Source organism: Anolis sagrei, chromosome 1 (genome assembly GCF_037176765.1).
Source record: "Anolis sagrei isolate rAnoSag1 chromosome 1, rAnoSag1.mat, whole genome shotgun sequence".
Classification (NCBI taxonomy): domain Eukaryota; kingdom Metazoa; phylum Chordata; class Lepidosauria; order Squamata; family Dactyloidae; genus Anolis; species Anolis sagrei.
Window position 1 is genome coordinate 308,636,399 of NC_090021.1, and position 17,219 is coordinate 308,653,617.

General features: G+C 38.4%; 1 protein-coding gene across 50 annotated transcripts in view; it reads left to right on the plus strand.

Annotated features, from left to right (window-relative positions):
• NRXN3 (neurexin 3) overlaps positions 1–17,219 on the plus strand; it is a 1,474,105-nt gene that overhangs the window by 1,057,191 nt on the left and 399,695 nt on the right. For all 50 annotated transcript variants that reach the window (XM_067462930.1, XM_067462932.1, XM_067462927.1 and 47 more), the window contains one exon: positions 14,474–14,655. In XM_067462930.1, coding sequence (XP_067319031.1) covers positions 14,474–14,655 — 182 coding nt within the window. The remainder of the gene's footprint in view (positions 1–14,473; positions 14,656–17,219) is intronic.

Below are 17,219 nucleotides of genomic sequence, written 5' to 3' on the forward strand. Positions count from 1 at the left end.
GGATTTCTTTTGAGAGTGCAGTTGAATACATATTGTTTTCCATGTTGGTCTGAAATAATGCTGTCAAAGGGTGTCAAATTACATTGCTGTATCTGCAGGGGCACCTTCCTGTGCCATGTACAGATGCTTAGAGCTAAGACTAATCAGTACATGAAGTCATCATCATCAGTGATCACTCAAGTCCAAGTGTGATTGTCTTCCAAGTGGTGGGTCTGTAGGTGACTGTAAAGACCTATCCTTTGTCTGCATGTTCTTTGCAATGAGGACATTGATTTTCAGGTGGAAGACAATACCGGTCAGGGTTGGCTTGACATGCCTTCCTCTTGGCACATTTTTCCCTTTTGCCCTTCATTTGTGCCTCCTCAATTTCTGCAGCACTGTTAGTCATAGCTGACCTCCAGTTAGAATGCTCAAGGGCCAGAGATTCCCAGTTCTCAGTGCCTATGCCACATTTTTAAGTTTGGCTTTAAGTCCATCTTTAAATCTTTTTTTTCCTGTCCGCCAAAATGCTGTTTTCCATTCTTGAGTTGGGAGTAGAGTAGTTACTCTTTGGGAGACTAAGATCAAGCATTTGGACAATATGGCCAGTCCAGTGAAGTTGATGGCAAAGGATCATCACTTCAGTGCTGGTGGTCTTTGTTTCTTCCAGAACACTGACATTTGTTTGCCTGTCTTCCCAAGAGATTTGCAGGATTTTTCTGGAGGCAACACTGATTGAATAATTCCAGGAGTTGAGTGTGATGTCTGTAGATGATACACGTTTCACAGGCGTATAACAGGGTTGGGAGGACAATAGCATTATAAATAGCATTATCTTGGTCTCCCTACGAATGTCCCAATCCCCAAGCACTCTCTCCTTCATTCAGAAAAATGCTGCACTCACAAAGCTCAGACTTTGTATTTCAGTGTTAATGTTGACTTTTGCGAAGAGGTGGCTGCCAAGGTAGCAGAAATGGTCAACATTTTTTTAACAAAACTGAGGTCCTTTGCTCACAACTAATATAGGCATCAGAATGGTGTCACTTACCATTTCATCCCATTCATCCAGTTCCAGTTATTTTTCAAGGGAATTATGGATGCTATTGTACTACTGGTGGATAATTCCGAATTTGCTGCTTTGGCATTCTGTTGCCTTGCCTTCTCCAAGGACATTCTCTCCATGGGCTTTGTATCAAGCCACTGCCAAGAAGAATGAAATCATGTTTGCTATTGGCAGCAGAATAAGGTTTTGAACAATGTTTTCAGTTGTATCATATAAAGATCATATCTGAGCAATTAATTTTCACCCATCTAGTTCTTCTTTTGGGAATTCATTTGGTTTATTGCTTACAACACTTGCCCATGTTGATTAAAAACAGGAACCTTTCAGACTTAATTTCAGCCAAGGAAGAAATGCACGTCTATCTTATTCATATGTAATAAATGCTTGGTGTTTTCATCACCCTTTGTTTTAGTGTGTGAATGGCATTCTAGGGAATATAAACTTAATGTGTGTCCTTTTAGCTTTGATGCATAGAACCTTTGTGTGCTGCAGAGTTGATGTGAAGCTCTGAAAAAGCACATCTCTGTATTTCTGATCAGAGCTGATTCATAATTCATTGAACATCAGTGCCATCTTTTTATTTGCCAAACTGCCCTATCGAGGCAGTGAATCAAGCCAATTTGTTACTGTTGTTTTTATAGTTCTTGGCCTGGATGCAAAGTGCATACAAAATTCAACAGGCTCTTCACAGAACAGATTGCCAGGACTCCATTGCAGATGAATAAGGTGAAGGTTAACTCTAAACCACCTGAAGCCTCCTCATTTGCACTTCTTGGTTGAATGCACAGAAAAGTAAAATCAGAAAAGAATTGGAGGGTCAGATTGTTGACCTGCCCAGATTAATTTGGGAGTAGAATAAGTGAAGGCCTCCTTTCATGCTGCATTTATCTGTGGTAGAAGCAGATTGGGAAGAAGAAGTTGAGTCCCATGAAGTCACAATGTTAACGAGACACAAATAAGATGGTGCTTTTATCTAGAGCAGGGGTTTTTCAGCCATGGAGCCATTTTTGAAGCAATAGTTTCTTGTGAAGCCCCAAGAAATGTTTATATATTATATTATATTACTAGCTGGCTCCTGCCACGCGTTGCTGTGGCCCAGTCTGGTGATCTGGAAAATAAAGTAATGAGAAAGTGTTGGTTTCTAATATATGTAATTCTTTTATGCTTGTGAGTAAACAGTATTTCTTGTTGTTTCTTTGTCAGTGTTGATGTGGAGAGTGTCTGGTTTGCCTACTCTGGAATATGCAACATATCATAGTCCTTCTTTAAGGGTCTCTTTCAAATCTATGATACTATATCTGTGTGTGTGAGAGAGAATCATATCTATCTATCTATATTTATGACTGAGTGGCTCTTGTCAGAAGGGCTTTTATTACATTTTCTTGCCCTGGTGAAGAGAGTTGGACTGGATGGCCTTAAGTATTTTCTGTTGGTCATGGGGGTTCTGTGTGGGAAGTTTGCCCCATTTCTGTTGTTTGTGGGTTTCAGTGAACTATAAATCCCAGTAACTACAAATCCCAAATGTCAGGGTCTATTTCCTCCAAACTCCATCTGTGTTCATATTTGGGCATATGGAATATTTGTGTCAAGTTTGGTCCAGATCCATCATTGTTTGAGTCCACAGTGCTCTCTGGGTGTAGGTGAACTACAACTCCCAAACTCAAGGTCAATGCCCACCAAACCCTTCCAGTGTGTTCTGTTGGTCATGGAAGTCCTGTATGCCATGTTTGGTTCAATTCCATCATTGGTGGAGTTCAGAATGCTCTTTGATTGTAGGTGAACTATAAATCCCAGCAACTACAATTCCCAAGGGTCAAGGTCTATTTCCCTTAAACTCCATCTGTGTTCATATTTGGGCATATGGGATATTCGTGCCAAGTTTGGCCCAGATCCATCATTGTTTGAGTCCACAGTACTCTCTGGATGTGGGTGAACTATAATTCCCAAACTCAAGGTCAATGTCCACCAAACCTTTCCAGTTTTTTCTGTTGGTCATGGGAGCCCTGTGTGCTAAGTTTGGCCCAATTCCATCATTGGTGGAGTTCAGAATGCTCTTTGATTGTAGGTAAACTATAAATCCCAGCAACGACAATTCCCAAATGACAAAATCATATATTTTTTTGAGTGGAGGACATAAATTGGACGGTTAGGTGTCTTGTGTCCAAACTTGGTGTCAATTCCCCCAGTGGTTTTTGAGTTCTGATAGTAGCACGAACTAACATTACATTTTTATTTATATAGATATTACATTACATTACATTATATATAATGCATACATATCAGGCATGGGCAAACTTTTTGACCAAAATAAACTTAACAATATTTCAGTGGAAGACTCTAGGAGTCATCCAGTCCAATCCCCTTCTGCCATGCAGGAAAAGCACAATCAAAGCATCCCCAACAGATTGCCATCCAGCTTTTGTTGTTGTTGTTGTTGTTGTTGTTGTTGTTCTTGTTAAGAGCAAGCCCAGGGGCCATCCAGTCCAACTCCCTTCTGGCATGCAGAAAAACACAGCACCCGCTGAACAGTGGAAGGGAGATAGGGTTTTGGAAGCAAGCAGGGCAAGGGGGAAAGGATCTGGGCAGTGAGGAAGGTGAGGTGGAAAAAGGCTTTTGGAGGTGAGGAAAGCAAGGGAAAAGATTTTTGGCAACAAGGGAGGTAGTGGGAGGGGGAGGGTCAGAAAAGTGAAGGGAAACCTTGGAGGGGGAAGAGGGAACCACAGAGCCCTTCAGTATGCGGAGCACACTTTGAGAACCACTGATCTAGAGAAACTGTTGTTCAAAATGCAGGATGTCATGAATTAAACAGGACTTTTGTTCAGAATGCATGTTCAAGAAAATATCAAACACCTGGGCTAAAGACTATGGAATGTAACAGTTTCCACCCTAAATTCTAAATAACAGATCTTCTTATTTCATCATGTCAACTTGTTCAGTGTATTTGTACAGGGCAGAAGATGTTTGTATATATTTGTGTGTGGGCGCGGGGGGGGGGGGGGGGAAGAAGTTCTTCACCTAGGGGAACTACATCAACAAGTACAACAAAAGTGGTTGTCTTTTAGTGTAAGTTTCGACCAATTTGGATTTATTTAAATTGATGTGTGTGTGTAAGCTTTCAGCTAATTAGGAATCTAGGGCACCGAGGGGAGTAAAACCTGTATTTTGCTTTGGTTTTGGCTATTCGGGGCAGGTAAAAATGCCCCATCACAAATTTTAAAGACATTTTGGACTGGGAACTGGAAACTTTGAAACTGCAAAATAGGACCCAGGTGCAGCCTAAACCTGGTTTTGTACTTATAACCCCACTGTAGTTTCTAATATTTTTATGCATATAGTTGTTGCTCAGAGTCTTATTTTTTGTTTTCCTTTGTTATGCCAGTAGGCAAAAACTGCTATTGTTGCTACAGTGAGAGGTACCTTTAAAAAAATTAAGTTGATGTGTCTGCAGTTCATTATATTCAGGAATTCCAGAAACACCTTTTCTCTTTTTTCTCTGTCTCCACTGAGCCCCATTAATTCAGTGTAACTAACAAGAAGCAATGGCTTTGTCTGAGCTGATTCCAGGCTCATACCATATATTGTTGCAGGAAAGTGCCTTGTAATAATTTACTATCATTTAAAAATGACAGAAAGACATGATCCAAGTTGCTGCTTCCAGTTTGCATCAGGCTTCTGCTGGTGATATGTATCTCCCCATCTCTTTTTACTTTAGAAAAGTCCCACTGTCTTGTGATTTTTTAAAAAAAGACAGTTCGAAGTTCTGTTTAATTAATGTTGAACAATGTCTATATTTTAAGAAAGGAAGGAAGGATGAGATACCTGTGCTCATCTTCAGTCCCTGAGGATTTATCTGGCCTAGAGCAGAATCTTAAACAGAAAGCAGATGGTTCATGAGAACTCTTTTAAGTGAGGAAGCATTGCTTTCCAAGGATTACACTTATGCCCTGGATGTATCATATTTTTCACAAGACTCTTCCTCAGTTTTTATTCATTCTGAAATTGTATGAAAGAAACAGGAGAGAGGAATAAGGAGACAACTCACTGTCTTTGGTATTCTTTAAACTGAGCTTGGATAGACATCCCACAGTGATGCTTTAGTTGTGTATTCCTACATTAGAGAGAGTTGGACTGAATGTCCCTTGTAACCCCTTCCAACTATAAGATTCAGTTAATCTGTCACTAGAGAGACATTACCTTTAGAGCCTATAATGTTTTTGGTGTTTATTAATTCAGTCGCTTCCGACTCTTCATGACCTCATGGACCAGCCCACACCAGAGCTCCCTCTCGGCTGTCACCACCCCCAGCTCCTTCAAGGTCAAGCCATTCACTTCAAGGATACCATCCATCCATCTTGCCCTTGGTCAGCCCCTCATTCATTTTCCTCCCATTTCCCCCAGCATCATTATCTTCTTTAAGCTTTCTTGTCTTCTCATTATGTGGCCTCAGTACTTCATCTTTGCCTCTAATATTCCCTCCAGTGAACAGTTGGGCATTATTTCCTGGAGTATGAACTGGTTTGATTTTCTTGTGGTCCAAGGCACTCTCAGAATTTTCTTCCAACACTACAGTTCAAAAACGTTTATCTTCCTTTGCTCAGCCTTCCTTATGGTCCAGCTCTTGCTTCCATAGGTTACTACAGGGAATATGGTTGCTTTAACTATGCGGATCTTCATTGCCAGTAATATACTATCTTATATACTATAATATACTACCATATATACTATCATATATTATAACCTGTAATATACTAACTTAATTTTCAGTTTCTAACTGGCAGAATTGCAAGAGGGTTTTTTTTGTATATATTACAATGACTTTATTATTGCATTTTGTAACTTATTTTGACCAAAAAAAAGCACCATGGACGTTTTTTTTTTGCTCAAAAACAATAGGTGTTGAGTTTTTTATCAATGCCAAATAAATTGTTTTATCTCAAACAGTGTTGTGCATACGTGTGCAAAAGTCACACAACATGACTATTTTTAAAAGAAAAAAAAAGAACGATGATTTTCATCTCAGTGAAGGGGAAAAGCATTTTTTCTCACTGAGTATGAATAAATATGTGAACATTCTTTACATCCTGATAAGATTCCCAATTAGGAGAAAGATCAAATGAACCAGAAACATTTGTTGGTAACACCTCACATTCTTCAAGGCTTTGAAGACTTTCTTCATCCCCTATGATAAATGTTTAGCAAAACTATTATGCATAGAAGCAAGGAAGAGGAAACAAATGCTGAAGGGCTTAATGTGACTTGCATTGTTTTGTACTGGAAGATCTGAAACATCTTACATTTACCACGACATGGCCCCTGACCATCTGGACTCAGCATAGGAAAGTAGATCTTGATTAGAGGAGCATAGTGACTGCGATAATCAAAATAATCAAAAGAAAATTAAAAGCCAGACCTTAATATTTGCCATTTGATATAAGGGATGGGGCACCATTTTACTACACCATTGTATACAGTGAGGCTTGAGGCTTTTGTAAAAGATTGATTTCAATGCTTTCTCCACAGAAGCATTAATTGAGGTCAGAAGCAGGCTTTGATTCACTACTAAGGTCAGAAAATTGTGTGCAAGCAAGATGGCAGCGTTGTGGAACCCTAGGCTTCAAATATGGTTGCAAATAATAATAATAATAATAATAATAATAATAATAATAATAAGGATCATCGATGTTGCAATCCCAAGCGACAGCAGGATTGAAGAGCAACAACTGGAAAAATTTACATGATACAAGGATTTAAAGATCAAACTGCAAAGTCTCTGGAACAAGCCAGTCAAGGTGTTCCCAGTGGTGACCAGCACACTGGGTGCAGTGCCTAAAGACCTTGGCCTGTACTTAAACACAATCGGCACTGACAAAATTACCATCTGTCAACTGCAAAAGGCCACCCTACTGGGATTTAAACACATTATTAACAGATTCATCACATAGTCCTAGACACTTGGTATCTGACTTGTGATCCAATACAAAAACCAGCATAGTGATCTTGTTTGTTGTGTACTAATCTTGTTGTATTTCAAATAATAATAATAATAATAATAATAATAATAATAATAATAATGGAAAACTAGCAGCATGTGAAGGTGTAAATATGCCAAATGGCATAAAAATAAAGAGTTTACCAGTGAATGAAGGTTACAAATACTTGGGGATGCTGCAAGCAGAGAACATCAACTATGCAGAAGTCAAAGGTGCAATTAGGAAGGAACATCTTAGAAGGGTCAGAAAAAATTTGAAATCAAATTTCGATTGGAGCAAATACAATAAAGGCAATCAATATGTGGGGTGTGCCTGCAGTACACTACAACACAGACATAATTAAGTAGACACAAGCTGAATTGGATACCCTGGATAGAAAAACATGAAAAATTATGACCATAAATCGAACGCTGTACCCAAGAAGTGACATAGACAGATTCTACCTAGCAAGGTCTGAAAAAGAAAGAGGGCTGCTCCAAGTCAAGCAATCAGTAGAAAAAGAGAAAATGGGCCTGAAAGAATATATCCAAGAAGCCAAGAGCCAACACTGAAAGACCATAAGGCTGAGATGCTGAAAGCCAAAGAATCAAAAGAAGAGTACGGAGCCCAACAGTTTGCAACATGAAACGAGCAGTGGCTAAGCAAGCCACTCCATGGACAGTTTTTTAAAGTACATTGAAAGGAAGGTTGACAGCAAGAAAACATGGGAGTGGCTTAGAAGGGGAACCCTAAAAAAGAAAACTGAAAGCCTGATTTTTGCTGCCCAAGAACAAGCCTTGAGAACAAATGCAATAAAAAAGAATGGAAAAGTTTTACAATGTGCCATCTATGCAAAGAGAGTGATGAGACAGTGGAGCACCTCATTTGTGGTTGCAACAAAATAGCCCAGTCTGACTATATTGAATGTCAGAACAGGCTAGCACAGGCATGTAGCCGGGGAGGGGGGGGGCTTGAGGGGCTTCAGCCCCCCTGAAATTCTCATGGTGGTTCGCGAAAAGGCCTTACTGGTACATTATTTAAACTGTTATGTTTATTTATATCATGATCTGATCACCATACTCAATATATCCCATATGCATGGGGGTATTGGGGTAATGATACAAAAGGTTTGCTAGGCTAGACCCTCTTTCATTCAGACTCAGCCCCCCCCCCCGAAACTCACCCCCGACCCCCCCTGAAAAAATTCAGCCCCCCCCCCTGAAACGAAATCCTGGCTATGGGCCTGGCTTGGGGGGCTTCAGCCCCCCCCTGAAGTTCTCATGCTGGTCCGCGAGAAGGCCTTACTGGTGCATTATTTAAACTTTTATGTTTATTCATATCATGATCTGATCACCATGCTCAATAGACCCCATATGCATGGGGGTATTGGGGTAACGATACAAAAGGTTTGCTAGGGTAGACCCTCTTTCACTCAGGCTCAGCCCCCCCCCCCGAACCAAATTCACCCCCAAAACCAAACTCAGCCCCCCCCCCCCCCCGAAACAAAATCCTGGCTACGGGCCTGGGCTAGCAGTGATGGTGCACTGGAACCTTTTCAAGAAGTGTGACCTATGCTGCAATAAAACTTGGCATGAGCACAAGCCAGAAAAGACACCAGATATAACAGCTGTGGAAAAGAAACATGTTTTTATTATAGACATTGCAGTTCTAGGAGACAGTAGAGTAGAGGACAAAGATCATGAAATATCAGGAGACAGCAGAGCAGAGGACAAAGAGGATAAGAACATGAAATACAAGGATCTACAAATTGAAATTGCACTACTCTGACAAAAGCGAACAACAGTGGTACCAATAGGGGTTGGTGGTTTTGAAGGCATTCCAAGAAATCTTGATCTCTTTTCTGCACTGAGGTGTGCCCTGCTGTATTGAGCTAACAACATTTTAATTGTTTGTGATGCTTTACTAAATCCATCCTTCCAGTATGTTGGTTATCTATAAGACAATTTCAGATGCTTACTAACTTAAAAATTCAGTTAAGTGAGAAAATCAGATCAGCTCTGCTAGTAAACTTCCCTTTTAGTTGAAATGATAGCCTTTTGCTAGCAGGGGGTGAAAATTTGTATAGTTATGATGATTAATAAGCATAATAGGATCTTAGCAACAGCATTCTGGGCAACCTGGGAAGAGTCTTGACAGATCTACTATAGTCAGCAGAAGATCTGTAGCGGAACTTTTCATGAAACAGGGTTGAAATGATGGGAAAGAATAGACTATAAAATCCAACATTTATTTTCTCTCTTTACTTTTCAAGTGAATAGGCTTTTGCAAAGGTCAGTTTCTCTCTTTGTTATCCAATTGCTTAATAAACTCCTGGTCTTTATAGAGAAGAAGAATAAAAAATTTGGTCCTCTCTATTTACTAGAGATTCAGTGTAAGAAAACAATGGCACATTATTAAACAGGGAGAAAGTGGTGGGGACCCCCCCCCCCATTCCTTGCATGTATTATTTTAGTAGAAATTATATTATAATTTCTATTCACAGGCTAACCTAGACTAAGCAAGCAATTAGGAGCTTTATTTGTCACAAAGGGTTTCATGATCAGAGTCAGGGATGCATCTGTATTAATTTAAATAGCACTATTATCAGTGGAATTATTGCCAGACTTGATGATCTTGAATATTTTGAGTCAGAATACAAACTTAATCTTCTTTTTTTAAATCAGTATTCCCTCTTCCCATTGAACCATTTATGGGACTTGGAAGAAAGTTTGGTACATTTTTGAACCCCATGAGTATTTAAAGTTATTTTGTGTTTTAGGGAAAAGACAATAGGAGATGTTAGATGGATTTTGAGCATGCATAAACAAATGAAAAAGTGGGTAAGGATTAAGGAGGAGGAAGTCCTCTGAGGTTGAGTGAGAAGCCTACAGACCTCTTTGGATAACCTAGATATTGTATAAGTGATGGGCATGGTGGCTTCTTCCCTGGGCCAGATTAACACCTTTACCGGTCCTTAGCACTTAAAAGAGTTCGATGCCCCCATATGTATCTAATTTAAAACATGTATAAACAATAACAAACCATAAAATAATTTATTTTGAAATGAAATAAAACTTACATTAATATGGAAAATAATGTTTATTTTTGTGTATTTCTACATTATTTATATTTGAAAAGTTTCCTCCTACTTTTTCTAAGTGCAATTTTTTTTTACTGTGGGAGCCCCATTTTTGTCAAGCTGCACGATTTTGCAGTTTTGCATCATATTGTTCAGGGTAAAACTGACAATGAAAAATGTATTTTACTGTTTGGCCCCTGTGGTGTCTTCCAACTCCCCCCGCTTTCCTTGAATCTCTAAGAAAATGCTTATTTTGCTTAATGGTTAATCCTGCCCTGCTCCTTCCTTCCACTAGCCCAAATCTTAATCCAAATTTTCCTGTACAATATTCAGGTTCCTGTGGCTATAGTTATAGCTGGCCCAATAGCAAGAGTGCGATGGTTACCTCAGGTGAAAGATCACTAGACAAAATATGTACCAGTGAGATATTAAAAGGTTGATGTACAAAATCATATAGCTTGATCTGTGTCTTCAAAAATATCCTCTTGTTTGCAACTATAGTAGGGAAAGCCAATCTTTGCATAAGATTCAGTTGCCAGTTTTCTCAATTTCTCTGTATAAAAAATGGTAAGCAAAACATCATGGAGCCAAAAGATTTTGGTCCCAATATTGTGTTTAAGATTATGTGGCTTGTGGTATATAGTGTAGTTCAAAGCTTGGAAAAAGCTAGTCTTGGTATCTACAGCTCCCAGAAACCTTTGGCAGTGTGGATAACTAGACTTGCTGGTTGTAATATTTGAGCAGTTACAGCCCTCGAAAGCAATTTTTCCAAGCTACTTGCAATTGGTTGGTTTACTGAGGTCCTCGAATATTTCATCTTGAGCATTCCTAAAAATATTTTTTACATGCTGAATGCCCTTTTTATTTCTAAGAATAATGATGATAATGATGACTTTATTTATAACAATAATAAGAATAATTTCTAAATGTTTACATTTGCTCTATGCATCAGTTGTTATTGATTTATTTTTTAAAGAGTAACTAACAACCTGTTAGGATATAACTCACACTATTCTTTTGCGTATTTTTTAAAAAAATTGAATCTTTTTTTAAGGTAGACCCTATACTGGGTGGGATATGAAATAAGTAAGAAAATAAATTAGTAACTATCCTTCAAACTGTTGCCTTTGAACTTTCTACAGACTCATAAAGCTGTACATCTATATGCCAGATTCCATCTTGCTAGGCACTTCAGTGCCATGACAGGCCAATCGTCATAAATGAGTGTAATTGGCACTCATCAGGAATCTGTCATGCCCTGTGGGCAACCAAGTGGCTCTTGGGAAGATGTGTGAGTGTTTTTTTAGAAGATGCTCCTCTCAAAATCTGTAGTGAGTAGAAAGAAGGCCATTTTCAAAAGTGAAGTGTAATTTTCTGCATTTGTAATTTAAATGAAGGCCTGCCTTAACAAGAGCACATCATTCTCATTCTTTCTCTCTCTTTTCCCCCTTAATGGCTTTTTTCTGCTTTGCATACAGCATTAGCAACTGTCACAAATGGCTCATTTTCAGCTAATAAATGGTATTAAGGGGACAAATGGACATGATGCTCGACACAGGGTTGTTGCTGAATATGGCAGCCTTTTATCAAGGCTTCCTTGTCTCTGGAGTGTTAAATTCTGGGTGCATCTACACTGCAAATATTAATGCAGTTTAACCCCACTTTAACTGCCCTTGTCCAATGCTATGGAATCCTTGTATTTTAATGAAGCACCAGTACTCTTTGCCAGAGAAGGTGAAAAATCTTGTAAAATGACAATTTCCATGATTCTGTAGCATTGAACCATGGCACTTAAAGTGAAGTCAAACTTAATTTTGTAGTGTAGATGCATCCTCTATTTCATTTGCCCTAATTTTTCTGCTTCTTTGCCAAAGAGGTACATGTATGAAAATATAGTTTATGATTATGCTGTGGCTGATATGTACAAGCTGTCTTGATACAGGATGGAGACGTGGAAGAGCAGAGTTCCACCTAGAATGTCACTAGCAAAAAAAAAAACCCTCAAAACAAATCTAATGAAACAAAACAAAATTTAAAAACCTGGAAAATAAAAACATGTTGAGGTATTGCTTTTGTGATGATGTGTGCCACACTGCCAGCAGGCGCCAATGAGACTACCATAGGCAATTTATTTCATGCTCTGATTTGTATTGTGTCATGTTGTGAGCAAGTATAATGTGAAACATAATAATTAGGTAATAATTGAGAGCAGGCAATCATTGAGAGTTCTTCCATTCACCGTCAGCAGTTTGAATTGTCTACACACGGAGAGGAGCTGTATTAATTCATTATTACAGACAGCGCTAATTAATATGAAGGCATGGCTGGTTTTCTTGGGACAAACAGAGGAGATAAAAACCTTACATCCAGCACAGTGGAACCCAGGAAAAAAACCCCACAGAACCAGACAGAATTAGAGGTACAAAATTTGCTATCAATAACTGATCAATGAAGGAGATATATACATGGACTAGTATGCAGCATTGGAGCTGTAGGAGGTGTTCAAAGGAGTGAGGAGTGTTAAGGAGTGAAAAGAGTCATTGAGAGATTGCATAAGATGAGCTAAAATGGAAGGATGGGGAAGAAAGAAGGTTTCTTGAACTCCACAATGTTTAGAAACATTATTTAGAAACATATCACCTAACACTTGTGAAAAAAGTATATGCTGGCATATATGCAAGTATGACAGAGTGTTCCTGAGATTTGTACTAAGTGCTATATGGAGACTATAATCACATAATGGAAATAAGTATGCAGTAGCACAATTTGGTCAAGGAAAACTAGCTTGGTGTAATGATTTGAGCACTGGACTACAACTCTGCGGATCAGGGTTACAATGACTGCTCCACCATGGAGACCCATGAAGCAACCTTTGACAAGTGGAAAGCAATGAGAAATTCCCTCCCTCAAGAAAACTTTAAGAAATGTGCATTGTGGTCACCATAAGATGAAAATGACTTGAAAGGCACAGAACAAGAACAAACGTGGCAAGATTTTTAGGTCCTTAGATTGTAGTTATGGGCCCAGGGAGAAACAAATAGTGGGAAGGCAAGTGATAGACATCAAGACATGAAAGTCCCTTTAGGCACTATTTCCCAAACGCTGGTCTTCTAGGTGTTTTGAACTTCAGCTTCTCACATCCCTGATCACTAGACAAGGCAGCTGAGACTTCTGGTAGTTGAAGTTCAAAACACTTGGAGGAGTGATTTGGGAATCACAGCATTAGAGGGATAAGGTAAGAATACAAGAAGAAATATGTTGGATCAGACCAACAATCGATATGGTTCAATATATTGTCTCCTTAGGAAAGTCTAGGAACATGACATGAATGAAGCAACCATCCTGTGAGCTTTTTGTCCCCTTCCAAAAGTGCTTCTGAACCAAGATTTATTAATTTTATTAAGGTATTTTTAATTTTCTCCCACCATATCAGTGATTCCCTTTCCATGCCAATTATTGGAATGCAAGTTTTTTATCCAGAATGTTCACTGAGCAATTACATGAGGATGAACTCAGCTAAGCATAGACACTTAGTCTATTGATTGAATAGGGTTGCAGGTTTGTTTGTTTTGTTTTGGGGTTTTTTTTTTGCTATGAAATAAGCTTTTGGTGTTTTTCCAGCTTTTGTTCATGACAATGAAATTGTAGGTGCTTGATAAAATTTGCTTGTTTTAATATGGACATGGGTGCCTGAAGCACACTTTAAAAAACTGTATACAGTTCAATTTATTAAACTGTATAGTTATGTCTTTCTCCCGTGATTAATTCTTTGCTTAAAGGAATTACCACATAGCTGTATCTTTCTTTTGTTAATTAATGTACATTCACCAAAAACATCAATATTGCTTTCAACAGTGCTCAGAGACAGTATCTTTTTTTGTTTTAAAAAAAGCCATATAGCAAAGCTGTTATGAAGCACAGAATCTCAAAATTTAGAAATCGTTCTTGCAATTGACTATTGTGATTTGGCAAATATTAAATATATTCAGCCCAGTGAAAGCCTTCCTATGAATGGTAGACTGAAGCATCAAGAACCACCAACAGTACAATGAGGAAGACTAGATGTGTTTTAATGTGTACTGCAGAGATGTGAAAAGAATTTCAATGCAAAAGAAACCTAAATGGACTCTATTACAACATACAAAAGCTTTTAGAGACAATGCATTATCTGCCCTGTGCCATTATGAAGAAGTCTGGAGATGTTTGTACATCTTTGTTTAGTGTCTGCTTAGTTATTAATTCATTTTGTTTGTGTCTTTAATTTCTGGTGATTTTGCCTCCTAAGCCTTGGACTTAACTTTCTTTAATGTATTTATGCAATGATCATACAGGCACCTCTAAATAAACTAATTCATTGTTTTCTCTGCTCTTTTTGTTTTGCAGCTGGTGCAACATATATCTTTGGGAAAAGTGGAGGCCTCATTCTTTACACTTGGCCAGCGAATGATAGACCGAGCACAAGGACAGATCGCCTGGCTGTTGGGTTCAGCACAACAGTAAAAGATGGCATCTTGGTTCGGATTGACAGTGCCCCTGGGCTTACTGATTTTCTACAGCTTCACATAGTAAGTTTCCTGTTTCAGTTTCTGTTTCAGTTCACATTTTCTGTTTCAGTTGATTTCTAGTCATCCAATGAGAGCTCATTGAAACTTCTTAGTCATTTGGAATAAATGGAGCACCCAAGAATATGTACAATAGCTTATCATACAAAAAAGTTTTGACCAGACTGAATAATGTTGTTCTCAAAGTTACAAATATGGCTTGAGGATGCTGTACTATCATTAGGAGAATTTGCTCTAGTTCATGTATTTTTATTACTATTTTTCTTGAAATGTATAGGCCTCTTTTTCCATAAATTGGTTCTCCTTCCACGAAAATACTTCATATTTAGGACATACTGGCTCATGGTGTTTCTAGGGTTAATGGCTCTGTTTACTATGGATGTTGTCAAGCTGCTGATTTTGTATGAGAATTTTTGAAAAATATATTGGTAAGAAAAAATGTCTTTCAATTTGGATAAGACCTCAACTGTGTCTGGTCAATATGTACTAATGACCTAAAATTGTATCAGCACAAAATCATTGTTTTTAGATGCATTCACTTTACAGGTCCAGTAGCCATGATGAAATATATTTTGCTTATTTATTATTTATGCGGTGAGGATGATTTTTCCTTTGTGCTGATGTAGGGGGATTAGGGCAGTTGTAACACATATTACTTTGAATTCAACAAAATATCATCATGTCAGCTCTGCTGAGAGATATATAATCTTATGAATGTGAGTTGTATATCTGAACAGTGAATCCTCAGCATAACATTTTAGATAGAAGCAGGTCAATGTTAATTTGCTACTTGTGCAATTCTATGATCGATTGAGTTTAATGGGGCCTGCTTCTGAAAAGTGTGCATAAGATTTCACTCTCAGAAATAGTTATGTCAAATAGAAAACTAATCAATTTGTGGATCTTTTTATCACCATAGTGTGTCAGTACAACTCCTTCTTTCCTGTGGCTCCATGATGATAATATAATGCTCAGTCCCTGAACACTGCTGAAGTCAACCAACTTTTCAAATATGTTATGATAAATAACATGTCTAAATATTAGTCAATATAAGCTTCATGTGAGCTAAACCTAAATACTTTCCTTAGACTTAGAATACTGTACTATAGCAAGACTTTCAGAGAAAGAAGGAAATAAGAGAAGGATCAACAATCTGTTTAAGCTAGAAGCTAACATGCACATCTCAACAATGATATCATTTTATAGTAGTGCTGTAGTTTATTGACTTGAGAAGTAAAAATTTCTGTGAGTTGAGAAAGATCTAGAAGGGAAGTGGAGATCATGAAAGGTTTTCAACTCTGCCTCAAAATGTTGAGTGGAGGAAATGCAAGGCGTTTCTCTCTGCTTGTCTAATGTCCCATCAGGTCCCTGTTTCTGTTGTCTCTGCTTGTGATAGTGTCCATATTTCCCATATGACAAAAATCCATAGTTCTGTCATATCAAAAACTTAAAGCAGTTGACAGCTTTTATTTGGTAATGACAGCTACCAGACTTGCTTTAATATGGAGGTTCTGGGACACTGAAATAGTGCATGCATTTAACATATGCTATTTAAAAACCATCTGTTGTAAAGTGTTTTGCGTGCTTTCTTTCAGTATGTGCAATTTCCTGTAGACATCTCCCCTTCTTTGAGCTTATCATTCTGACTTTGAGTTCCTGTTAAATGTCCATTTAGTTTCATAGCTAAATAGTTTCAGCTTCCTTCTCAGCAGTGGCATCATCTCCACACAATTTTGGTTTGCTTAATTTTATTCTTTATGGATATTTTCTCTGAAATATTTGTGTATATAAGCCAATGACAAGATTTTTTTTTTAAAAAAATGAGCATCCCACCTGTATTTGGCATGTGGAGCAAAGTGTTGACATACACATAAATGCTAAATATGATCATGAAATGTGGCTTGAGTTGGACATTTCTCCTGAGTAACCTCCATCACGACTCCTTACAGCTCAAGGGAATTACAGGACATTTATTGCCACATAATTTTTCTATTTGCATACCGAGTGAGGAGAATGCAAAATGGTATCTTATTAATTTCTTTTGTAAATGTAATTTATGGAAAATCCATTTGGATTCATTTTTTAATTATGAGCCCTTTAGACACTTTGGAGATTTATATGCTGAGGCATCTGTTTCGTATGACAAGAATCTATAACCTCCGAAACCTTTTCTCTTCTGATTTACAGCGCAGATGTGAGTGAGCTGGCAGCCCAGGGAAAATGAATGGTGCACCCTTTAGAATGACTCGGCTCATGAATTTCTAGCCATTTATATTGCCCCTATAAGTCTAGGTGTGGCAAGCTGAGTGAGTTGTAGTCCAAGGCTTCCTGCCTTGTGTTGTACTGAGATTGGCACATCCTTTGGGGTGTTTATGAAGATGATGGGCAGTTTCCCCTCTTGTTGGTTAGACTGCAAGGCTGAAATTTGGCCAGGCGCTTCCATACATGCCTTTACCTCACCCCTCACCACAGCCGATGCCCTGTGATTTACAGCATGCAAAATGCTCATGGAGAGTAAACAGAGAGTGATTGGGGCAGCTGTGGTATATGATGGATATTGTGCTGCT